At 42.8% G+C, this 26,656-nt stretch overlaps 1 protein-coding gene across 3 annotated transcripts in view; it reads right to left on the bottom strand.

The window, feature by feature from the left end:
* Positions 1-365: 365 nt before the first annotated feature.
* The window catches only part of LOC141090646 (uncharacterized), a 149,856-nt gene continuing 123,565 nt past the window's right edge, over positions 366-26,656 (bottom strand). For 2 of the 3 annotated variants that reach the window (XM_073576400.1, XM_073576401.1), the window contains 4 exons: positions 22,334-22,417; positions 21,877-22,000; positions 3,152-3,242; positions 366-686 (listed from right to left, as the gene is read on the bottom strand). In XM_073576400.1, coding sequence (XP_073432501.1) covers positions 612-686; positions 3,152-3,242; positions 21,877-22,000; positions 22,334-22,417 — 374 coding nt within the window. In that variant the 3' untranslated portion in view covers positions 366-611. Of the gene's footprint in view, positions 687-3,151; positions 3,243-12,914; positions 13,025-21,876; positions 22,001-22,333; positions 22,418-26,656 lie in introns of all 3 variants that reach the window. The other variant, XR_012232418.1, reaches the window with a different exon arrangement.

The raw sequence follows: 26,656 nt of genomic DNA, 5'->3' as shown, positions 1-26,656 counted from the left end.
GAATATTCTTTTTCATGTTTTAGAGAAGGGGCAGAGGCTGTGTCAATGACCGCAACCTCAGCCCCCTGATGACGTCTCGTTTGAGAATCCAGAGTGCATGCTAGGATACTGAAACAAAATGTCGTCAAACAGATTTTTTTTTTTTTTTAACTGTTATGGAGAGAGGGAAAGATAGGTATTTTTTTTTATTAAAAGTATAATAGAAAAGTGATTTGATCAGTACATTAAGTAGACAGGCATTTAGGTTTAAATCAATGTTTCGGACTTCCCCTTTAAGTTTCTGCCACTTTTTTTAATGTATCTAGCTAGAATAGTGCGGTAGACAACACTGCTCTACTATGACAGAAAACATCCATGAAACGGTATAATCTGATCCTGAAGTACAGTTTTATGAAGATATAGCACATAAAAACATGGAAATGTACTTAAACAATGACAGGATGACAAGTTTTCCTAAATATATTAAATATAGCAACATATAAAATATATTTGACTAGTAATATACATATTGCTTCTTGTTTGTTAGCCTGTTAGGTTTCTCCAAAACACTTTTTTTCTATATTAGAATCTCGGTAAACATTTTGGCACATGTTGGTATCAATGCCATCAATCTAATCAATTAATGATTTTAAGTCGGGGACATTTTTTATCTCGAGATCGAGTAGCATCTGTCCAAATGCTTTTCCCTGCAAAAAAAAAGAAAGAAATGTGTTTAAAAAGCCAAACATTTATGTGATACATATATACAGTACATGTATACGGAAAGTAAGACGATTAAGACATCCTTTCATAAATGGGTAGATTGCTCACCTAGGAGTACGTATCATATTTCGGGAAAGCAGAATGCTTCCTGATGAGACCGAGATCTAATATAGACCTTTGGTTAGGTCCAAAGTAGAGAACCTGTGCCTTGGTTCAATAAAGAATATAGCGGGGATCTGTTTCTCATTTTGGAGCCCAACAGCTGGTGTAGGAACGCTTATTGGTCAAGCGGTTCTCATTGGGGGGGAAAAAAAGATCTTTCTTTCTTCTGGAGGAGAGCATATTTTGTTTAGTGGAGGTGTAAGCCCCTTTAGTGGCCTTGAAACATGACCTAAAATCTGAGCAAAATCAGAGTCTCCGCCAAAAGAAAGCTATCCAACCTCAAGACAGTTGATTTCGAATTCTTAACACCTTGGATGGATGGATGGGCGAAAGGTCTTTGATATGGATCTAGATAGAGGAAGAGGGCACTTGGAATAAAGCACCAGAAATCATCAATTAGTGTATTTCACTGGACACCTCTGTCATCATCTGTGTCATCCTAACAATGGACACAGCCCTCTCTACCTTATAAAAAGGCTGTCTAGCCCTGTATTCAATGTTAGCTACATACAGCACCCGATGGACCATAAACGCAAACGCTCCTAGCGTGCTTGGAGGCAAGTATGAACCTTATCATTTTGTTCAGCACAGCTGTTGCAAAGGGAAATTAAGTAAAGATTAAGGCTGGGAAAATAGGAAAAATGAAGTACAATTATGGATTTATTTTAAGTGCCCAGCTCATCGGCACCTTTTTAACATGTAATTAAAGTTTGTGATAGGATAAGCAGAAGATGTAATTTAAGGCTGTGTGCACACGCTGCGGATTCTGCTGCAGATACGCAGCGGATTTGGCCCTGCGGATCCGCAGCAGTTTTTGCTGCGGTGTACAGGAGCATTCTAACCTATGGAAATCAAAAAACACTGTGCAGACGCTACGGAATTTTCTGCGCGGATTTTGCTGCAGTTTCAAATCCGCAGAAAGAATTGCATGTCAATTCTTTCTGTGGATTCCGCAGCGGTTTACCATCTCCTCCATTGTGGAGATGATAAACCGCAGGGCACAACCGCAGGCTAATCCGCAGATAAAATGCAGGTCTTTTGACCTGCGGATTTATCTGCGGACTTTGCAAAATCCGCGCGGATGAATCCGCAGCAGAATCCGCAGCATGTGCACACAGCCTAAGAGAAAATGTAAAAGGAATCTGTCTCCAGGTTTTTTCTACCCCAATTGAGAGCAGAATTATGACGGGATAGAGACCTTGATTCCAGTGATATGTCACTTACAGGGCTGCTTGCTGCAGTTTTGATAAAATCACTGTTTTATCTGCTGCAGATCTACTAGTTCGGTAGATGCTGAGATCTGTATAACCCCACCCACACCACTGATTGGCAACTGTCTATGTACACTGTGCGCAGGCAGAAAGCTGCCAGCCAGTGGTGGGGTTGGACTACCTGGCAACAGATTTACTAGTGATAATCTCCTGCTAATAAAACAGTTATTTTACCAAACCACACTATGCAGCCCAGTATGTGATATAGCTAGAATCAGGGTCTCAGGCCCTACATCAGATCACAGATTATGTAACAAAAACCTGGTGACAGATTGTAATTCCATTTAAAAGCAAAATAAAATAACTTAAGATGTGTGCTCAAATTAGGAAATCACACAAGTAGAACAAAGCATCATTTCTTTTTAAGAAACCGATATGCACAGTCTGCCTGCCAACACAAATCACACTGCAATGAAAATTGATTTCTTAGTAAAATCAAAGTATGACTAGGGCATTTAGATGGCACAAACATATGAAGGCTTCGCTCTGGTGTACTCAAGCTGCCTATTCATCTGTCATTGGTAGGACACGGTGTGTCACAAATCTTAGTCTCTTTTATAAAAGGAGTCCAATTGCCAAAATGAGGTTTTTAGAAAACAAAAATGGGTATTTTATTAGTGTGATCATGTTAAGTGGTCATTGTTTTCAACAAGAAATTAATATGCCGCTAATAAGAGATGCTATAGAGGACACAGGTGCAGAATGAAGAAGAAAATCTTCTGTGCTTCATTCTGCAGCAGAGCGCTCAAGAGCGCCGTACATTTATTTCTGTGTATGCATTCTCCTGTTCTGAGAGCAGCACAACAATAGCGTTTCTGAACTACTTCCCTATTCTTCCTGACCGAAGACCACTATTGCCCTCTTCAGCAACATTATTTTAACAATATTCCTGAATATGAAACATGTAATACGTTACAACCTAAGTATTCAATTCTGTGCTGAGATTATAGAAATATTTAACTGATGATATTGTATATCAACAACAATTTTAAATTACAGAGGTAATGTATCAGTACCTGTGGGTCACTTCTCAATGAAGCAATGCCACCACCGCCTAACGCGTTCTTCAAAACAAAATTTAATCCATGTATTCCTGGCAACTCATATCTGCAGAAAAACAAACAAACATTGTCAAATGCTGGATGAACTCTAGCTACCCCTCTGATAATTATTTCCCACGATAATCAAATACCATCTAGGACTCAAGACAAATAAACTTCCAGAAGAAGCTCAGGGCAAAACGCTGATCAGGCTGTAAAAAATCCAAAATAAAAAAGCAACAATATCCCATACCTGTCCGCCGTACAGTCAAGTCCCACGCTGCAATCCATCTGAAGGGGTTAAATGTTTTCCACCTGGGAGCGGTGCTAATGCGACCGGCCCGGCTGTAAACCACGGATTATAAAGGAAAAGCTGCTTGCGCAGCCTTCCCGCCTGACTGATCATTTACTGATTAGCGTGGTAAAGTTTCTGAACATTTTCCCACGCTGTCATTTCTCCGCGGCTCAGGCGGGGAGTCTGTACAGCCTCAGTGACTACCGCTAACATCACTTAGGCTAGGTTCACATCGCTTTAGTGCCATCCATTTAACGGATCGATTAAACGGATGCGCTAACGATGATGCACAAAAATTTTTTTTCTACTATCGCGTTAACGCATGCATCAACACATGATAGGATTGCGTTGGCATGCGTTAGCAATAGCGGTCTATGCACAGCGACTGCGTTTGAAGGTGCGTCATAAAGTAACGTAACATCATTAACGCATGTCAATTTTGACATGCATTACGATGCGTTACGATAATGGATCGGAATGGGTGCGTTAACGGGTCCGTTACACTGCGTTAGTGCCGCTTAGTAACGGATCCGGTAAATGGATGGCACCTAACACAATATGAACCCAGCCTTAGGCTGCGCTGACTCCCCACCTGACACGCGGTGAACTGACAACATGGGAAAATGTTCAGACACTTTCCCACACTAATCAGTTCATCTCCGGTCAGGCAGCTTCTCAGTCATTTCTCTGTGGTTTACAGCCGGGCCAGTCGCATTAGCACCGCACCCTGTAAACTATTTAACCCCTTGAGATGGATTGCAGCATGGGACATAACTATACGGCAGACAGGTATGGGATATTGTTGCTTTTTTATTTTGAATTTTTTTTTACAGGAGAACGATGGCTTAGAGTAGATTAGGAGTGAAATAAAGATGGAAAAAAATGTGTGTTTATTTCATTAAAAGTCTTTATTCTTAATGTCTGTGTTTTTTTAGCCCTTTCTGTCTAGTGGCTTAATAATGGATAGTCCACCTGATGAAGACGGATCCTCCGTCGAAACGCGTTGCGGTTTAACCTCATCTCTTGTCTGAGTCTCTTTCCTGCGCTCCTAAGACCGTTTCCATTTTCTCATAAAAAAAAAAGACCTAGTACGAAAGGGGTTAAAAAGGATTTGTCTGTATATCCTTATACATGTCTAGGGCAGAAAACTAGGTTTTTTTTTCTTTTTTTCTAGAAGAAGCTCGGAATGCTAATGAACACAATCAGGCTCACCCCTAGAGCTTCAAGGGCCGATTATTAGTTTATATATGGTGGATCATTTTTCTATGTAAACATTCAATACTTAAAGAGTTTGTACACTACTTTTACATTGATGGCTTATCCTTATGATAGGTCTTCAATGTCTGATCAGCCGGGGTCCGGCACACACACTGATCAGCTGTTATCGGTGGCATCGGGGACCAGCCAGAAGTACTAACTTGTGGAGCTGGCTGCCTACTTGTAGTGGCCAGGGCTTGTTACTGCACATACGCCTCCTATTGATTTGTGTAGGAGGCAGAGGGGCAGTACGCTGCATCGACGACAAGTAGACTGCTATCTCTGCAAGCAAGTACATCCGGCCGATGCCACAGATAACAGCTGATTAGCGGGGGTTCCAGACCTCAGCTAATCAGACATTGATGACCTATCCTAAGGAGGTAAAAGTAGTGGACAACCTCTTTAACTCCTTAGTGACCGAGCTAATTTTGACCTTAATGACCAAGAAAATTTTAGAAATCTGACCAGTCTCACTTCATGTGGCAATAACTCTGGAACATGTCAACGTATCCCAGTGATTCTGAGAATGTTTTTCGTGACACATTGTACTTTATGTTAGTAGGTAGATAATTTTTGCATTTATTTGTGAAAATATCATAATTTTGGCAAAAAACTTGAAAAAAATTTTTACGCAATTTTCAAACTTTCAATTTTTAGATCCTTTAACCAGTTAGTCATGCTGTACAAAATAATCAATAAATAACATTTCCCACATGTTTATTTTACATCTGCATCATTGTTCAAACATTTTATTTTGTCAGGATGTTAGAGGGTTTAACCCCTTAAGGACTGAGCCACTTTGTAGGTTAATGACCGGGCCTTTTCAAGAATCGAGAGAAAAACACCAGGTTGCGTTTGGAGAGCCCCTGAGGGGTCTAAACAGTGGAAATTCCCATGAGTGACCTCATTTTGGAAACCATACTCCTCAAGGAATTTATCTAGAAGTATGGTGAGCATCTTGAACCCACATGTTTTTCACGGAATTTGAAAACATTGGACCGTGAAAATTAAAAATGCCGTTTTTTCCCCAGAAATATTGTTTTAGCCCCAAATTTTTCATTTTCACAAGGGTAACATGAGAAGTTGGACCAAAAAATTTGTTGAGCAATTTCTCTTGGGTACGTAGGTACCCCATATGTAGCGGAAAACTACTGTTTGAGCACATGGCAGGGCTCCAAAGGGAAGGAGCGCCATTTGACTTTTGGAGTGCAAAATAGATTGTTGATGACATGATGCATTTGAAGAGCCCTGATGTGCCTAAACAGTAAATCCCTATAGTGGTGCAGTGAGCATTTTAAACTAGCAGGTATTTTACAGAATTGTATAGTATTGGGCTGTATAAACTGAAAAGTTACATTTGGCTACACCTCTTAATGAAATCATCTAGGAGTACAGTGAGCATGTTAACAGCACATGTGTTTCCCAAAATTTTAAACCATTGAACAGTGAAGAAAAAAAAATAAATTATAATATATATATATATATATATACACTCACTGGCCACTTTATTAGGTACACCATGCTAGTAACGGGTTGGACCCCCTTTTGCCTTCAGAACTGCCTCAATTCTTCGTGGCAGAGATTCAACAAGGTGCTGGAAGCATTCCTCAGAGATTTTGGACCATATTGACATGATGGCATCACACAGTTGGCGCAGATTTGTCGGCTGCACATCCCTGATGCGAATCTCCCGTTCCACCACATCCCAAAGATGCTCTATTGGATTGAGATCTGGTGACTGAGGAGGCCATTTGAGTACAGTGAACTCATTGTCATGTTCAAGAAACCAATCTGAGATGATTCGAGCTTTATGACATGGCGCATTATCCTGCTGAAAGTAGCCATCAGATGTTGGGTACATTGTGGTCATAAAGGGATGGACATGGTCAGCAACAATACTCAGGTAGGCTGTGGCGTTGCAACGATGCTCAATTGGTACCAAGGGGCCCAAAGAGTGCCAAGAAAAAATTCCCCACACCATGACACCACCACCACCAGCCTGAACCGTTGATACAAGGCAGGATGGATCCATGCTTTCATGTTGTTTACGCCAAATTCTGACCCTACCATCCGAATGTCGCAGCAGAAATCGAGACTCATCAGACCAGGCAACGTTTTTCCAATCTTCTACTGTCCAATTTCGATGAGCTTGTGCAAATTGTAGCCTCAGTTTCCTGTTCTTAGCTGAGAGGAGTGGTACCCAGTGTGGTCTTCTGCTGCTGTAGCCCATCTGCCTCAAAGTTCGACGCACTGTGCGTTCAGAGATGCTCTTCTGCCTACCTTGGTTGTAACGGGTGGCAATTTGAGTCACTGTTGCCTTTCTATCACCTCGAACCAGTCTGCCCATTCTCCTCTGACCTCTGGCATCAACAAGGCATTTCCGGCCACAGAACTGCCGCTCACTGGATTTTTTTTCTTTTTCGGACCATTCTCTGTAAACCCTAGAGATGGTTGTGCGTGAAAATCCCAGTAGATCAGCAGTTTCTGAAATACTCAGACCAGCCCTTCTGGCACCAACAATCATGCCACGTTCAAAGGCACTCAAATCACCTTTCTTCCCCATACTGATGCTCGGTTTGAACTGCAGGAGATTGTCTTGACCATGTCTACATGCCTAAATGCACTGAGTTGCCGCCATGTGATTGGCTGATTAGAAATTAAGTCTTAACACACAGTTGGACAGGTGTACCTAATAAAGTGGCCAGTGAGTGTATATATATATATATATATATATACACACACATATACACACACACACACACACACACACCACTATAATGTTTTAGTTCCATATTTTCATAATGAGAAATAGGTAAAAATGACCACATAGTTTGTTACACAACTTTTTGTGAATGTGGCAATAACCTATATGTGGCTTTATAGTAATGTTTTGCCACACGGCGAGACTCAGGAAGGAAGGAGCTCTATTTGACTCTTGTTATGAATTTGATTCTTGTTATGAATGGGTCACCGAGGAGAAAAAAACAAAACAAGCTAAGTCACAGAAAACCAGAGAGGTTGGTAACTATACAGATTGCAGATCCCTGATCCTAACCACACAATTAGCAGCAGCTGTGGAGTGTACCTATGATGGTCCTAGATGCTTCGTCACAGCCGGAGGACTAAATAAGCCTGAAGCAAGAAAAGGGAAAAACTAACTGCCCCAGAGCAGACCCCAAAGGAAAGACAGTCCCCACACATGTATTGACGGTGAAACAAGATGAAAGCACAAACACAGGCAGGAAAATAGGCTGAGCAAACGATGGGGCCCAAACTAACTAGAAAGGATATGAAAGACACTGTCTGCAATCTGCAAAAAAACCCTACAAAAATAAAGTCCAACACTTCTGATAGCAAAATTAACCCTGAAGTCACTAGACTTCTCCCACTATATCAGCACTCTGAAATATTCTGAGACAGAGCAAAAAGAGGCCAATCTAATAAGGGACAAAAAGCAAATTGGCAAATACAGATAAATAAGAGTGGAAATTTAGCGCAGCCCCAGCTGGGGCTGGCTGACCACACAAAAAACAGAATAGACCAACAAAATCAAGTGTGAACATTAGCAGAAAAACTTGGTTTTCAGCTCTGTTCCAGTCATCTAAAGCTAAGACCTGACAAGCCAGAAGGAATCACCAGCACCAGAATAGGGCGTCGGCTGTCTTAAATCCAGTCTGAGATTCCTGAGGTCCAATCGTCATCCTCATTATCAGGTGGCAGATCTCTACTGATTAAATCAGCCTCACTACCTCCTGTTACCACCAGAGGGAGCCTGGAAGGAGAACTCACAACTGGTGGACCGGAAAATGAACTCACAACACCCCCCTTAATTGACTCCCAATTTGGAAATTACACCTCTCTGGGTATTGATCTACAAATGTAGTGATGATTTTGCTAGCAATGGATGTTGCTAAGAGAAAATGCAAATATGCCATTATAGTGCCCACGCGTTTCGAAGTCAATAGGACCTCTTCATCAGGACAAAACCTATCTGTGTTGACTTTGAAATGCGTTGACCTGAAATCTGCTCAATAAAGCTTTTGAAAATATATCGACTATCCGAAAATAATCATCAGCAGGGCATCTACTGACACTTCACATGGATTTCGTGACACTATATCCTTATGGACCTGTGTCTTGCAGCGGCTGATATGTGCTAAACATGTTGCTTAGGTGCAACGCCATCAGGTAAGCAGTTTCCTTTCTCTGCAACTTGTTGGGTTATCAAGTTAAGACCCTACTGCTTCTGTTTTTCCTAGTTTCCCATATCTTCATTGCAGTGCCCAGCTCAAGCTTCTGGAGACATGCGTGGGTTCTTCATTATTGTGCGGATTAGGCACACTCTGTGGCTCAGGAGGAGGAGGCATTTTATTTGGGACAGCAGATTTCGTTGGACTTATTTTGGTGGGAGGATGTTTTTTTGTGGGGTGAGCAGAAGCTTTTATTGGTGGAATTTTGGAGTACAGAACATTTTAGATCACATTTATCTTGTGCTCTACACTGAGCACTTACATCGGGGTTTCCATTTAAATCTACAAAATATATGATGTGGATGAAACCCCTGAGAGATCCATTCATTAGTGAGGCAGCAAATGGCTTCTATTCAACTGTATCCGGCTTTTAAGAGGTGCACAAAACGGTGGCCAACGACACTTTTATTCACGCCTAAAACGAGGGATCATAGACCAGACGGCGTCCACTGTGTCCATCTGCCTCATTATAGGGAATATTCCGTCAAGGGATCTGTCTGAATCACACATTTCAGAGATTTACATGGAAACCCCAGTGTAAGCGATCAGTGCAGAGTGTAGGATGAACGGGAGCCGAACCTTACTGCAATCTTTGAGAGTCAGAATGAACAAATCAACAGCAGGTGAAGAAATGATTTTATTTATTTTTTACGCAGTTCCTTGTGTGGTATCAGTGTGGTATCAGTGATTGAATGACTTTATTCTTTGAGTTGGTACAATACAGCAATACCAGATTTATAAAGTTTTTTTCATGTTTGGCTGCTGTCACACTAAAGCTATAATTTTTTTTTTATATTTCTGCCAACAGAGTCATGAGAAGGGGCGGACACTGACGGCTTGGGGCCAATATGGTGACAAATCTACAGATATGTATATATAGCCACACACACATTGTTATATATATATATATATATAACATGTTCACATTGGCCATAAAGCATACAAAACCTACAAGCAGCAAAATAGCATAAAAGCCATCCCACTGTCGGCAAGGCGACCCCATTCGAGATAGTCCTACATTGTCTGATATTAAATTCCTTACCATGTATCAGAGTTGATCTTAAATATAAATATCTTACATAGTCTCCTTTATTATGTATATTGCCATCCCTTATAACACAGTGCACTCTTGTTATGTACAGCGTCGTACTTTACTGTATTTTTCGGACTATAACACACACTTTTTTCCCAAAAATGTTTTGGGAAAATGGGTGTGTCTCTTCTAGTCGGAATATACTTACATATACCGTGGCGGCGGTCCCGGTCCGACGCTGCAGGGCGATGCAGCCTCCCTTCCCAGGCTGCTGCGGCGGTCGTGCTGTAGTGCGGCTTTGGTGCTCTGTCATGTGGGGGGCGCCGCAGATATCTCAATGTGAGCATACGCCGCCCCCGGCGGCCATTTTCTCAGAGGCCACCACATCGCAGCAATGGATCTGTGGGGGCCTCCGAGCTTTCACAAAATGCCGGCAGAGCTCCGTCGCACCACAGAGCACCACCGCGGCAAAATGCCAGCGGAGCCCGCCGCACCACCACCACATCTGTTGCAAAATACCGGCGGAGCCCCCCGCACCACAGAGCAAAACCGCCGCACCAGCCTGGGATGGGATTTCCCGGAGGCCACCGCACCAGCCTGGGCCACCGAACAACCCCTGTGAACACTTCTCCACCTGTGCCGATCCCCCTAGTAAGCTGAAATCGGACTGTAAGACGGACCCCTATTTGACACATTTCCCCCCCCCCCCCCATTTTCCTTCTAAAAATTTGGGGTGCCTCTTATGGTCCGATGCGTCTTATAGTCCAAAAAATACGGTACATATCAGATTATTTTTAGCATCCTGTTCTTTATTACATATCATCCTCTCTTGTTAAATAATATAATGCAATGACTGCTGATGGAGCATGGGAAAGCTTCTTTTCTAATGGAGGCGGCTGATGGACTGGTCTTCTGGCCAGATGCTTCTCCACCAGTAGTCATTTTATATCTAACAAGAGACGACTACATAATAAAGAGAGGGGGCTTCGATTAACAAAAATACGCTATGTAAGGCACAGAACTATACATAACAAGAGAATGTTTTATAATAAGAGACCACACCATAAACAACTAGAGAGGATGGTACGTAATAAGAGACGGTGTTATACATAATAAGAAAGGATACTATGTAACTAAGGATGGTGCTATACACACTAAGTGAGTACACTATATACTAAGTCTAAGGAACTGTGCTCTACATAAAAAGTGAGTACACTATATGCTCTTGAGAAGTGGGCCAAAATACCTGTAGAGAGGTGCAGAAGTCTCATTGACAGTTACAGGAATTGTTTGATTGCAGGGATTGCCTCAAAATGTTGTGCAACAAATATTAAGTTAAAGGGGTTGTCCAGGCTTTTCACATAATCTCAGTACATATCTGGGCTGCAGAATTATGACAATAAGTAATTTACTTTCTGTCACTAGTTTGCACGGTTTTCTAGATATTCTGAACAGAACGTCCAAGGGGGGGCTGTTATGACATTGAAATGAGAACTAGTTGTAACCTCCTACTCTACTCCAAACATGCCCTCTATAGCAACAACCCCACCCTCCATAGCTACAGGCCCTCCCCATCCACATGAAGAAGCCCTCATCACACAGTAACAAATCCTCCCCCTCTAGCAGCCTCAGTGCAGAGAGCAGCTGCTCCTCCCCCAGACAAACATCGTCCTGTATTCTGGGACAGGCTGCTCCCATCAGTATTTGTGTCATTAGAGACACAGTGCTCACACATACACTGCACCAAATCTGCTGCTGTGTGAAGACATCAGTGACACAGAGCTGTCTCATTCACACAGCAGAGGCTTTGTCACACAACAGATTACATCAGTGACTGCCATCCCCTGTGCAGATTAGAAGCTGCAGACCCCCATCACTGGCCATCACACAGTCTGTTCTCACTGCTGCCAGCAGTCTGGGACAGTGAGGGAAGGAATTACTGATAATGGGTTATGTATTGTAATCATGGAGTGGCCCAGAATACAGGACGATTTTCCCTCCTGACTAGTTTCACTTTCCACAGAACACTGTTCAGCGTGTGTCTGGGGGAGGAGCAGCTGTTCTCTGCAGTGAGGCGGCTAGAGGGGGAGGATTTGTTACTGTGTGAGGAGGGCTTCTTCATGTGGTCGGGGAGGGCCTGTAGCTATGGAGGGTGGGGCTGTTGCTATAGAGGGCATGTTTGGAGTAGAGTAGGAGGTTACGACTAGTTCTCATTTCAATGCCATAACACACCCCCCTTGGACGTTCTCTTCAGAATATCTAGAAAAATAGTGACAGAAAGTAAATTACTTATTGTCATAACTCTGCAGCCCAGATATGTACTGAGATTATGTGAAAAGCCCGGACAACCCCTTTAAGGGAACAATCATTTCTGACCAGGCTTATTTCATGAGTTTTATTTTTTTTAAATTCTGTGGAAGCATGGATGAAAAGCAATGTCTGACTTTCATTTGTTCATTTTCATAGATTTTTTATTTATTATTACTTTTGTCAGATTCAAGTTATTTCTGCGACCATTGTTTTTTCTGTCAATAAAAGAGGGGTACCAACAATTTTGACCACGTGTGTATGTATAGCACACTTCCTTATTATATAGTGTGAGCAATGTGTGTGTGCTGTCCGGTTTTAGATGCCTTGAGCATGTCCTATTTTGATCTTCGGTTAAGATCAAAATATTCTCTGACCCCCACGAATCTCATTCTCTGAGCTGTGATTTTTACAGCTGTGTGAATGGATCTATAAAACTCAACGAGTCCATGCACTGTCTGATAAAAAAAAAAATCTGGCATCACACAGACATATCAGATGAATGTGAGAATACAGCCTAAGAGATTTTCCAAATAACATTATCATTCCAAGTCACACAGTGCAGATATACAATAATATTTACATACAGGGACTTACGGCTGCCGTCTCATATGATTACAGTAATTTTCTGCTACTTCTCCATCTGGTCAAACCCTCACGTTGACATTTCCCAGCCACGACTCGTCATGATGACAGGAGCCCTGAAACTAACAAGGTCACATATATTGTATATATACACTGCGCCACTGACTACAGATATGTACCCCACCATTAATATGTCATTAGTCACACACCAATCAAAATATAAAGTGATAAGCAGCACTGTGCCCCCCATTAAGTATAATTTCCACAGCCCAATAAGCTAAGTGCACACACAACATTTTTGTTGCAGAAAATATGCTAAATTTTACAGTATAAGGAAAGTGAATGAGATCCTTGAAGTCTCATGCACACGATGCTTATTAATTTGCAGCAGATTAAAATCTGCATAATGTGAATTGTTGCAACGTATTTCACCCTAATGAATGGGGGAAAATATGCAATAAAACTTATCAAAAAAAATGTATTTTACGCAACGTTGTTCCTGCCAACACCTTAGGATTTACAGTAGAATTTTCAACTGCAATTCTTGAACGTGTGCACAAAGCCTTTGTCCCTGGCCATTTTAACCCCTCCTTCATTATAAGTCCTTGATAGCGTGATAATGAATTTGGGGGTGTGAGAAGACGCCATCAGGTAGTGAGCATCCTCTGCTACCTCCCAATTCATTGCAACTCCCTGACAGCATCTTCTACCACCTTACAATTTATTATAAAGTGTCCTTATGAATCTTACACTCTCCTCTCCCACTCTCCTTTGCATCTTATCGATGTCCTCTCCCACACAATCCATCATTGTCCTCGGCCCCGCATCTCTTCATTGTCCACTCCCCCACATCCCATCACCCTCTCCTACGTATCCTACATATCCCATCATTATCCTCCTCTTCCATACATCCCATTACTGTCTGCTCCCACACATCCCATCCCCCTCTCCATAGTGCATTGAAAATATAAACAAACAAAAAAAACAACTCACCTCTCCATCCATTCCCCGGAGGCAGCTTTCTCTCTGACACAGGTACGCGCTGACGTCGTCAAGCGGTGTGAACCTGTGTTAGAGAGAAAGTGCCAGGCAGGAAGCGGAGGACGAATTCCTGAAGCTCCGCTACCATTTTCTCCTGTAGGAAGCGGAGCTGCAGAGATCGCTCCCTGCCCGCCGCATATGATGAAGGCAATCTGGCCATGGGGCCCCGGGCTCTGGGTAACAGGCCAGATTGCACTCAGTATTACCACCTTGCACGAGCCCTCTCCACTTCCAGGCCCCAGTACAGCTGTATCGGCTATATAGCTATAAACTGTTTCTAAACAGAAAATATAATAAAAATTATTAAAAAAAAGACCCTATCACACAAATTGATGTAATTCATGATAATTTAATTAAAAATGGGAAGTTGTGTGGTATTTCTCAAAACAGGGAGTGATACAAAGGCCTCTTTGTGATGGGCACATGGGTCAGAAATACCAGGAATCGCTCCTTCTACCGTGTTTACTACAAACCTGGCATCTCTTTTTGTCGGACGGTTTTGGTTGGGAGTGGGAGGGACGAGGCAAAGAAAATGGTGTTCTTAAAGTCTCCGTACATCCTCAGACTCCAAGACTCTCTTGTGCCCTGGAGTAAAATAGGAGACACTCAACAATTTTCTCCCGGTACTGAAGGAAAGTGAGGGCTCCTTAAGACTTATTGTAGAGGACAAAGCTGTTATAGGTAGCATATCCAAACAAAGAAAAAGAGAATGGCCTAAAAAATGGCACTTCCCATCAAATATGCATCCTACAAAAAATGGAAGTCAACGCCTTGTAGTAATAAATAGTAATCCATCTTTATTCAAACAAACATGTTTCTTTAAAAAATAGACAATGGAGATACAGATACAAAAAAAGACTGTCATCACAAGTCAAAAAATACAGTCTCTCTCTATTTAAGGTGTTCATAAACCTTTTTTTGGGGACAAAATATTTACTTCTTGTGGAAAAGAATCTTTCCTACAACATGTATGAACTGATCCCTACAAATTACAAACACACAAGTGTCCACATAATAAACTCCATAAACAGTAAGGCAGAAATTTTCTTACAAAAAAGTTTTTTTAGCACACTAACAAAAAAGACAATTAGTATATGGTTTGCAAAGTGCAAAAGTGCATAACAGCAAAAAAGAATTTTTTATATTTCTAAATAGTCTTATACAAAGCCTCTTCATAAAGTGCAATAGTGTAGTACAAAATGTAGAGAGACAAATGTGATAAGCAGTTTGTCAATGTGTAAATTTACCGGCTATGTCTGCAAAAGTGTAGACCGTGCCCAGCAGCTTAAAACGTAATGGAGATTTCATATCAAAAAAGAGTCATTAGATGGAAAATAACACCAAGAGAACTGTACCTGACCTATGAGCAGCCCTGACGCCCCGACGCGTGTTTCGCGTATAGCTTCTTCCCTATGGGGGTGAATGTCATTGTTATAGGTAGCAGACTGCTACCTTTTCATACCAGGCCCTGGTCTTTCGCTATGTATCACAGTGATCAAACATCAGGAACCAATGAGATTGGTTCCTGACTTTGCCAGGTGCAAGCCTGCCATTTTGCTTTGTGAAAGCGGGGGGTACTAGGGGGATGGCAACACCCGTACCATGTAGGAACTGGTGACACCATTTTGCTCTCCTCTGACATATTAGATCATGTCAGAGGAGAAATGATTTTTTTTTTTTTTTTTTTAGATCCGCATTAAAAAAGTAAAAACCACCCCAAAAATCATGTTCTCCAGAATCTCAGCTATCCCCCGTAGCTGAAACCATGGATATTTTCTGACTCTAGGGGATAATTACTTTTTTTTTTCCTCGCTGCCTTTTTAAAACGGCAGTGAGGAGTAAGGCCCCTTTCACACATCAGTTTTTTGGCGTCAGTCACAATCCGTTGGCTTGACGGATCCGTCGCAGATTGTGAATAACTAATGCGACGGATCCGTTTTTTTGACGGATCAGTTGAAAAAAGGATCCGTCGCGTCCGTTTTTCCATCCGTTTCATCCATTTTTTGACGGATCCGTAGAAAGAATAGATAGATAGATAGAAAGGAAGAATAGATAGAGAGAAAGAATAGATAGATAGAAATAGATAGAAAGAATAGAAAGAGAGAAAGAACAGAGAGAAAGAATAGATAGACAGAAAGAATAGAACAGATATAACCAAGGAATAGATAAAGAATAGATTGAATAGAAAAAATAGAAAGAATAGAATAGATAGAAAGAAAGAATAGATGGAAAAAATAGATAGAAAGATTAGAAAGATAGAAAGAATAGATACATTACCTGCGGTAACCTCTTCCCTTGGATTTTCCAACGCTTCAGAGTTCACTCCAGGTCAGGCTGTGAGGGGGCGGAGCTTCAGTGACGTCAGCGCTAGTCACTGAACCTCTGCTCCCAGCATCTCATTCCTCAGTGCTTTACAGCCGGGGTGGTCGCATTAGCATCGCTCCCGGTTGTAAAGTATTTACCCCCCAGATATGGATTACGCCATGGAACTTAACTGTTCGCTGGACAGGTATGGGTATATTGTTGGTTTTTTAATTTCTTTCAGGAGATTGAGGGCTTCGATTGGTTTAGGAGAACAATAAAGATGGAAAACCTGTGTGTTTATTTCATTAAAAGACTTTATTTTTATTGTGTGTGTGTTTATGTAACCCTTGAGTAACCCTAGGATTAGTAATGGAGAGGTGTCTTATTGACACCTCTCCATTACTAACCCGAGCTTAATGTCACCTTACAATAGCAAGGTGACATTAACCCCTTATTTCCCCACATTCAACCTCTACAGGGCAAGTGGGAAGAGCCGGACATAGCGCCAGAATTGGCACATCTAATAGATGCGCCTTTTCTGGGCAGCTGCGGGTTGCTATTTTTAGGCTGGGGGGCCAAGATCAATGGCCCCTTACCAGCCTGAGAATACCAGCCCCCAGCTGTCTAAAAATATGGCGTGGGGTCCCCCCATTTTTGACAAATTATTTATTTAAACAATTAAAGAAAAAAGTGTGGGAACCCCTCTATTCTTGATAACTAGCCTTGCTGAAGCTGACAGCTGAGGGTTGGAGCCCCAAGCTGTGAGTTCCGTCTGGCTGGTTATCAAAAATAGGGGGAGACCCACACCGTTTTTTTAATTTTTATTATTTATTTATATTCAGTGCAGGAGCGGCAGATGAATACTTCCTTCCGCCGCTCCTGCTCTCACTGCAATTAGTGGTAGTAGGTGTCGGATGATGGGATCAGTTGTCCCATCAGCTGACACCTGTGACCAGAGGTAAACGGAGCATGCTCAGTTAAAAAAAAACAAACCATAATCCGTCATCGGATTCCGTCATTTGACGGACTACGGATCCGTCGCTGTCCGACTTTGACGGACACAAAAACCGTTGCTCTGTGCGTCGTGTCCAGCCCGACGGACAAATAATTTCCGACAACGGTTGAAACGTGAGGCCATCCGTCGCTAATACAAGTCTACGAGAAAAAACAGATCCAGCGGCATCAGTCGCCGGATCAGTTTTTTTCAAAAAACGACAGATTGTGACTGATGGCAAAAAAACTGATGTGAAATAGTTACAAACTCTGTGTCAGACCACAGTATTGGGCTGATTGACGGACTCTCACTTAAAATAATAAAAGGTACTCGGCATTCCAATAGAAGAAAAAGTTCAAGTTGTATTGTAAGGTAATCCCAAAAGTTTAGTGACGTTTCAGTCCCATAAAATACATGGATTGCTGTAGAATAAAGGGAGGAAATGCTTAAGTTTGTGCTGGGGAAAGGGAGTTTGTAGTTGCCATGTGTGGATTCTCAATTAACTCACCAGCAATAAACAGTATTGCCAGGCAGTGAGTTGGGACTGTGGGCGCTAACCAGGTCCCTAGAAATAGGGGTACCCTAGTCTATCACTGTCCCCCCAGGTAACTCCTGAAGGTGGAGACGCCTTGCTATGCTCCTACATCAACCCTTATCTGTCCCCTCCCACACCCAGAGTGGTGTGAAGCCAAAGTGAATAGGATAACACTAACCAGACAAATAAGGGTAGACAGACAGGGATAAATGAAAATAACAATCATACAAAATTCACTCACCAAACAACACAGTTAAACACAGGGGAGTTAGAGGAAGGAGAAACCAAACAGCAGAGTATGAGGATGTGCACACAGCCAAAACTTAAAGTAATAATCTGTCATGATCCAGGCTGGATCTGACAAGTTAAATGCACAAAGTGAACTTTTTTTCCTTTGGCTGTGTGTCAAAGTGTGGTGTGATTGCCCCCGGTGGCCATTAGAATTATTGCACTGTGGTGTCGTTTGTCCTAAGTTGCCCCAGTGGTGGTGAGCGGTAGTGCACTTTAGTTTCTTCAGTTAAGTGCACGTATTACAAATCAGGTGTGAGGCTCTATAAAAGAGTTTCAGGTGTGTTTGATGATCGTTGGTGATATTGATAGATTGCCATTTGGGAAGCAAGCCTGGGTGATGAAGGAGCTGAATGAGAGTCCTGGGCAGCCCAGCCAGAGGGGTTGAGTCAGCTATGGAGTCTGCAAGGAGTGCTGGCATGGATTGGTGGAGTTCAACGTTGGGGTCTGCAAGAAGGGCTGGCATGGCGTGGTGGAGTCGCAGTTTATGGTGTCAGCGGGAAGTGCTTGCATGGCTTGGTGGAGTGGCGACTATGGTGAGAGTTGCACTCACCATGCTGGACTTGGTTGCTGAAAGCTGGACTCAAGCATGCTTGACTTATTGGCAGAAGCTGGCCTCATCTTTGGGACTGTTTACTGGGCAGCTGCCACTGGTGGTGGATTCTGCTCCAAGGCTGCACTATGGTGATGGATCCGGTTATGGTGATGGATCCTGTTGGAGGAGAAGATGCACTCAGGTGGTGGGCTCTGTTGCGGGGAGCATAAGCAACAGAGCAAAGCTAAGTGGTGTTCCCCCTGTATTGTCATTTTCCCTTATGTGTGTTTAGTGCAGTGGTGGGATTAGTTTCCGCACCGACCAATTCCCTAGTGAGGGTTTAGGTGCAGGGCGAGTCAGGGTTTGAGGTACGCATGCCTCGCCCGGTGCGGAACCGGCATAGGGAACGTTAGGAGTGCAGGGACACTGGCTCAGGGGAGTACAGGAGGTCTCCACGTCCCTATTCCCTATCGCAGGGCCCACCATTGTTATTGTTACCCAGGTTTCCCCTTTATTATTTAAATTCGCCTTACTGGAGGCAGGGTTTCCAGACTACCTTATATATAACGTGTATTACCTAAATTCGCCAGTTGGAGGCGGTGTATCCAGCTGCACGTTTTATTATTTAAATTCGCCATACTGGAGGCGGTGTATCCAGGGTCACGCGTGTCATGGGTTCGCCTTGCAGTACTCACTGCGTCCAGACACACGTGACCGTGACATAATCCCCTGAACAAATCTCCAAATGCCAACTCCAACTACAACTTCACCTCCAACTCCAAACCAGACACTAGGAATAGCCACTAGCAATTCCTATCCTAAGTGCCAGAGGCGAGCATACATAGCAGAGGGGAGTGGCCAACACTGAACAGCTAAGACAATCCAGGTAGGAAAACTCTCAATTGAACAGATTAACCCTTGCACTGCCAGCAAGGCAAAAAACACTGTTTAATACGATAAAGTACTTCTAACCAGTGCTGGAGTGTGTGAAACTAGATGTCGCAATCTTCTGGTTCTTCTTTCACGTTATCCCCATGACAAGTGCAACACAAAAGCTATAGAAAGCAAACAGTGCAAAAACTTTTAATCTAACGGTCATGATCCATGCTGGATCAGGACTGATAAAAAGCACAGGTAACCTTATTTTTCTTAAGCTGTGCTTAAGTTTGTTTTTTGCCCCCGATGGTGGTGAGTGTCATTGCACTCTGGTTTCTTTAGTTAAGTGCACATGATTATAATGCAGGTGTGATTGCTCTGGCTCTGCTACAAAAGAGTCACAGGTGTTGCAATCAGTGTTGGTGATAGTGTTCATTTCAACCATCCTTGGTGGAGGAAGGAGCAGCACTGTCTTAGCCCTGGTGTGGAAGGAGTCATAGGGGGATTTCCTTGTAGCTCTGACAGAGCTTGGTGGCAACGATTCAGGAGGAGAGCTGCATTCTGGTGGTGGACTCTGTTGCCAGGAGCAAGTGCAACAGAATAAAGCTAAGTGGTGTTTCCCTGTTTGTGTTTTTCCTTAGTGTGTATTGGTACAGCGGTGGGGCCAGTGCCTGTGCCACCCAGCTCACTAGCAAGGGATAGGTGTAGGGTGTGCTAGGGCGACAGGTTCCTGATCGGCGCCTGATGCAGAACCGGCATAGGGAACGTAAGGAGCGTTAGGGACACTGACTCAGGGGAGTGCAGGAGGTCTCCATGTCCATCTTTCCCTATCGCAGGGCCCACCGTTGTAACTGTTTCCCCTTTCCCCGTGTCTTGTTGTTTTAGTTACCGGCCTGTGGGCCGTGTCACACAGGACAGTATCACATGCCGCGTCTTGATGTTTTAGTTACCGGCCTGCGGGTCGCGTCACACAGGACAGGTCATCGTGACACTAACCCAATTGGAAAAAAAAAAAAAATCATATTTAGCCCCAAATACATATTTTTTAATTGCTGAAAATCAATAAGATTACAACATAAGAGCCAAGTGAGACACATTTCAGAATCATTTTCTTACTACTGACTTATGAAAGTCCTACTAGGTTTTCATTTGTCATCCTTATCCCATGGCTGATTTTGCACAAGGTTATGTGAGCAATGCATCAATCTATTGCCTTTGGGTCTCAAACCTGAGCCTGCACTTTCATATTTGCTTCCAGTATAAAAACTGCGTTATCATTTTTGTCTACTCTACAAAGGAGGAAAAGTTATTCTCCACATAGTTATAGATTTTCAGGCATAAATAGTGAAACATGACCTCTAGATAATTCACCAGGGTTGAGCACAGTACAATCCTTGCAAGGTGATGGATGGAGTGGATAATATCACCTCAGATAGCCTTTTAATATCTTTGAAAAATAAGATTCCAGTTTCCAATTCATCTGGCAAAATCTAAGAAATGGAATAAATTGCCATTGTGATAAACATATGGCTGATAAAATCTGCAGCAATCAATATGCACAAAAAATATGACACTATTAAAAAAAAAAAAAACACAACAAAAACAGGTCCAAACAAACCACAAAAAAGCAGAAGAGCTGTCCAGTAGGGTGCCAAAGAAATGCATGGTAAAAATTAAGTCGCAATATTTTGAAGGTCTTACCTCCTAATGTTGTTCCTTTTTGGTCATAGATATTTTATAATTTTCTTTTTTTAAGATTAGTTATCATTTACTGGTTGCTCAATGGCACATCATATTGCAGTTTTAAATGTTTGTTTAGTATTTATCGTCATGCATATCTCGTGTGATGTATGGTATGTTATGCCGTTTACCGATCAGATTAATTGATTTTATATTTTGATAGATTGGGCGTTTCTGAACGCGGCTAAGTACTGATACATGTACAATGTACATAATTGCGTAATGCATATTTTACTGTAATAGAGTGCTTACTGCCATTCTAGGTTTTTTGAATTATAAATAGTATATCCAGTTAAATATATGATGACAAACTGAGTGGTTATTGTGTGTACAATATTGTGGAAAATGAGAAACATGGAATAATTCACATGCCTTGAGCAAGTGGTAAATCTAAATTTAATACCAACATATTTTACATGGTGAATCCTTATGCCAAAAGGAACAAATTTGAGGGGCGAGACCAATTTGCAAAGTTCATTTTTCCTTGGCACCCTACTGTCCAGTTACCGTATATTGTGTTTAATTCGGTGTAAATCTCAATTACAGAAAACTGAACATAGCATCAATATTAATACACAAATTTAGCCAGGGGGCGGAAAGTTACCGGAAGCATCACTAAATGAATCAGTGCCCCAATACACTACTCAGTAGAGGCACGTACCTGTCCACAAGATGCTCACCAGACCCGTCTCTTTGTAGTAGATGCAGGAAGTAATCTTCTACAACTTCTGATGTAAGTGCTCTTTTAAGGTAAGGGTAATACAATGGGTGACGAGCCACAACACCTACAATACAAAAATAAGACAGACCTCTCACTACAAATGAACTGCAGCAGATAGAGTCAGTTTTCATTTATGGAGCCTGGAGGTCCTTCAGAGGTGAACCATATGGATTCATTGGATTATATTCAACACCCTATGGTACATCTGGCATCTGGATAGACCCAACTGAGCCAGAAAACTGAAATTGTGCAAACTACATATTAAATGCATTACACGGAATACGTGAAGTACAAAAATATTACATATGATTTAGAAATGAGTGTGAATAGGGTCATACCAATAGACCGACAGAAACCCTAAATGTTGTAACTACTGAAGTAAAGAAAGTATAATTACCTATGTTAGCAATGTTTCCCTTGTCCCCACTTCTGGTGTAAGCGAGTTCCTCTAAACGATATGAATAAGGACCACTTGGCAAGTCTGAAGAAATAAGCCAATAAGACCAATGAGCAGATGTGAGCTATACTGTGTAATTACAAACATTAGCATCAATAACAACCAATAAAATAGATGTGTGCGACTTATGGTGCCTCCAGGTCTAATTAGTTAAAAAGCCCCCATGGCAACAGGTCTCATGTATCAAAAGGAGTTGCTGCAATTACTAAGTCAATCAGGTCAGGGGCACAGGAATTAGAAAATGCTGCACACTTTTCAATAGCACTCAAGCATGTAAAACTGCCCTGAAAAAGCTTAACAGCTCCCACTAGAAAAAAAATCACTATACACATCTCACAGTTATTGTTTTGCCAAATTTGTCATGTTAAACTGGACACATGATATAATATTGTCTGCAAAGAGGAATAAAACAAAGTTTTTTAAAAATTTCATTTCTTTGTTGCGGGGGTATTAGCAGCCAAAATTTAACTCATTGGGTGCTAAATACTTTTATTAAGTCCAAGTGGATCTTGTCAGACAATTTTCACTGGGGGTGTGTACTTCTTCTCCCTGTATCATGCTGACCAATCATAAGCAGGTAGAAACACTCATAGGAAAGACGAACACACCCTGATCATTGCTTACATAAGGTTTCTCAGGGAGTGAGATTCATGACAGACTGACATCAATGCCAAATACTTTGATTACTAAAATATCTGGAGAAGCATAATTGGGAAAGAAAAAACACACACTTTATTTTGCTTTGCAGCCACTTTTACATTGGAAGTTCAGTATAACATGACAAATTTGGTGAAAGGTCCTTTTTAAGTTGTATTCCTATTTTAGTCAGTAATGGTGTATCACTAAGATATGCCATCACTCAACCCTTGAAAAAACAATCACAGAAAAAACTTCCTTCCTCCTGGGTCCGCTGCCCTATGTTGTGGTCCATGTCAGATTTTGCAAGTTGCTCGGCGTGGATCATGATAAATCTTCTTAGACCTATTTACAGCCCACTGACACACACCTGTGTTTTGGGATTGAGTTTCAAAGAATCCTAGTCCTATGTTAGGTGTGCTCCACCATTTGGGCTATTTTGCATTTGTAGTTGCATCCCTGCTGAGTTCCACTGCAACTGCCCTGCTGACCCTGGATTCCTGATAATGCTTTACAGTCCTTGCTGCCTGTGTGCCTTCCTGTTCGCTGCATAAACACCCAGAGTCCATATGGCCACCCAGACCTGGGGCTTGAGAGGATCCACCTCACCTGGTGGGCTGTGACAAGAATGCAGCAGAACTCCGTAATAAAAGCGCAAAACCAACATTGTTACTTACCGGTCGCCGGTATTTCCGGAACCCATGACAGCACACCTGAGAGAGGGATCCACCCCGCCAGGACCCTACTGAGATATAAGGGGCGGCACCTCTCCCCCGCTTCAGTTGGTTACAGAGCATGAGAGGACTTCCCAGTTAGTTACATGTTAATCCAACACCACATCACACAAATGCACCCTACTAATCGTGCACACCCATATGGTGAAAGGGCGGGGGAATATACAGGTGCTGTCATGGGTTCTGGAAAAACCGGCTACCGGTAAGTAACCATGGTGGTTTTCCCTTCACCCATGACAGCACACTTGAGAGATTTTTTAGACTTCGAAACACCTTAGGAAGGGACCACCGCTTGTAGCACCCTTCTATCAAAGGTTAAGTCAGTCGAGGAGGATAGGTTTAATCTATAGTGCTTAAAGAAGGTTGAAGGTGAGGCCCAGGTACCAGCCTTACAAATTTGTTCAATCGATACCTCTGCCTTTTCAGCCCAGGAGGTTGCCACGGCTCTGGTGGAATGAGCCTTGATGCCGTCAGGAATCGGAACACCACTAGCTGACTAGGCTACACTAATGGCCTCCCTAATCCATCTGGCAATAGACCCTTCTGAAACCCCATAGCCTTTCCTGGCACCCTGAAAAGCTACGAATAGGGACTGGGACCTCCTCCACTGGCTATTGACAGATATATATTCTAGCAGGGCTCTCTTAATGTCCAAATTATGGAATTTTTCCTCCCCTGGATGCTTTGGATTTTCACAAAAGGATGGAAGGATAATCTCCTGACTTCGATGGAAATCTTAGGTAGATAAGCGGGGTCCGTTTTTAATACAACCCTGTCCTGAAAAATTTGTGTATATGGTGGATTCACTGAGAGAGCCTGCAAGTCGCTTACTCTACGGGCCGATGTAAGGGCCACTAAAATGATCGTTTTTAGGGTAAGATATTTTATGGGTAGTTGTTGTATAGGCTCATATGGTTCTTTTGTAAGGGCCTCTAGTACCAGGTTTAAATCCCACGGGGCTATTCTCGGTATTGGGATAGGCCTAGACCTATGGCAGGATTTGATAAATCTGGCTACCCATCTATTTGCTGCCAAGTTGCAGTTATAGAGCGCACCTAGTGCAGATACTTGAACTTTAAGAGTGTTTACCGCTAACCCCAGCTGCAATCCTGATTGTAAAAATTCCACAATGGCACTAATCGGGGGTTCTTGTTCTAACGGCTTACCTAGGAATTGCAGGAATTTATTCCATGATCTGCCGTAGATATTAGTCGTCACCAGCTTCCTACTCTTTAGCAGAGTGGCCACCAATCCGGGAGAGAACCCTCTATCCCTTAGAAGTGACCTTTCAAATTCCACGCCGTCAGATGGAATCCCTTGACCTGAGCGTGGAATATTGGACCTTGCGCTATTAGGTCCGGGATTTCTGTCAGAACCCATGGATCTGAGAGGGACATCATTCATAGCAGAGCGAACCAGGGCCTTTTTAGCCAAAATGAGGCTATTAGGATCACCCTGGCTTGATCGTTCCTGATCTTTCTGACTACTGTTGGGATCAGGGCCACTGGGGGGAACGCATAGGCTAGTCTGAAGTCCCACGGAATCTGCAATGCGTCCACTGCCCATGGTTTTTCCCTTGGGTTTAGTGAGCAAAACCTCTCTACTTGCCTGTTGTTTTTGTTGGCAAAGAGGTCTATCACTGGTTCCCCCAAAGCTGTATTATTTTTTGAAAAAACGGACCGATTTAGAGCCCATTCTCCTTGTCTCAGAGTATTGCGGCTCAGGAAATCGGCCTCTATATTTTCTGCCCCCTTTATGTGCAATGCTGTTAGGGAGTGTAGGTGCTGTTCCACTCTGTACAAAATGTCACTGGCTGCCTTCATTAGGGAGTGTGATCTTGTACCCCCCTGGTGATTGATGTACGCCACTGTTACTTTGTTGTCCGACATGATCCAGACATTGTGGCCCCTGAGTAGGGGAATAAAGTGGCTCAGGGCTTTGTTCACTGCCCACAGTTCTCTCAGGTTGGAAGATGCGCCCATCTCTTCAGGCCTCCAGGAACCCTGGGCCATATGACCCCTTAGGTGTGCCCCCCACCCCGAGGAGCTCGCGTCTGTCAGTATTATATCGGTTGTCTGTCTGTCCCATGGCATTCCTGAAACCAAGTTTGTCCTGTCTAGCCACCAGTTGAGAGAGTCTCTGACCTCTAAGGAAAGCTCCAGTCTTCCTTCTAAACGCCCTCTCAGCGATCTTTGTGCTGACAGAACCTCCCCCTGAAGCTGTCGGGTGTGAAATTGAGCCCACCTGACCACCGGAATACAGGACGTCAGGGTACCTAGTAGAGACATCGCGTTTCTCAATGTCACATGAGGTTGGTCTCGGGCAGCCAAGGTCACCTTCTCCACCTTTTCTATCTTCGTCTCCGGTAGCAGAAAGCTTGCTCCTCTGAATCCAGGATAAATCCTAGAAAGGTCTGTTTTCTTAGGGGCTGCAGTCTCGATTTTTTGAAATTTATCATCCACCCTAGTTCCTGTAGGGTGTCGGTCACCCGGCTCAACTGTGCCATACAGTGGTCTTCTGAGCTGCCCACTATTAGGAAATCGTCCAAATAGGGCATTATGACTGTGTCGTGAATTCGGAGGAAGGCTGTCACCTCCGCTACGACTTTGGTAAAGACCCTCGGGGCTATAGATATGCCGAATGGAAGAGCCCTGAATTGAAATTGCCTGTGCACACCCTGGATATAGAGAGCTACTCTCAAGTATTTTTGATAACCTGGGTGGATGGGGATGTGATGGTATGCATCCTTTAAATCAACTACGGCCATAAAACAATCTTGATGCAGCAGTTTTATGGCTGTACCTACCGATTCCATCTTGAAGGTCTGATTTTTTATCCACCGATTGAGGCCTCTGAGGTTTATGATTGTCCTGAAGGACTGATCTGGTTTTTT

The sequence above is a fragment of the Dendrobates tinctorius genome, unplaced genomic scaffold (genome assembly GCF_039654945.1).
Source record: "Dendrobates tinctorius isolate UK_male_01 unplaced genomic scaffold, ASM3965494v1 ptg000008l, whole genome shotgun sequence".
Taxonomy (NCBI): Eukaryota; Metazoa; Chordata; class Amphibia; order Anura; family Dendrobatidae; genus Dendrobates; species Dendrobates tinctorius.
The sequence above is the reverse complement of the archived record's forward strand: the minus strand, read 5'-3'. Positions and strand labels throughout refer to the sequence as shown.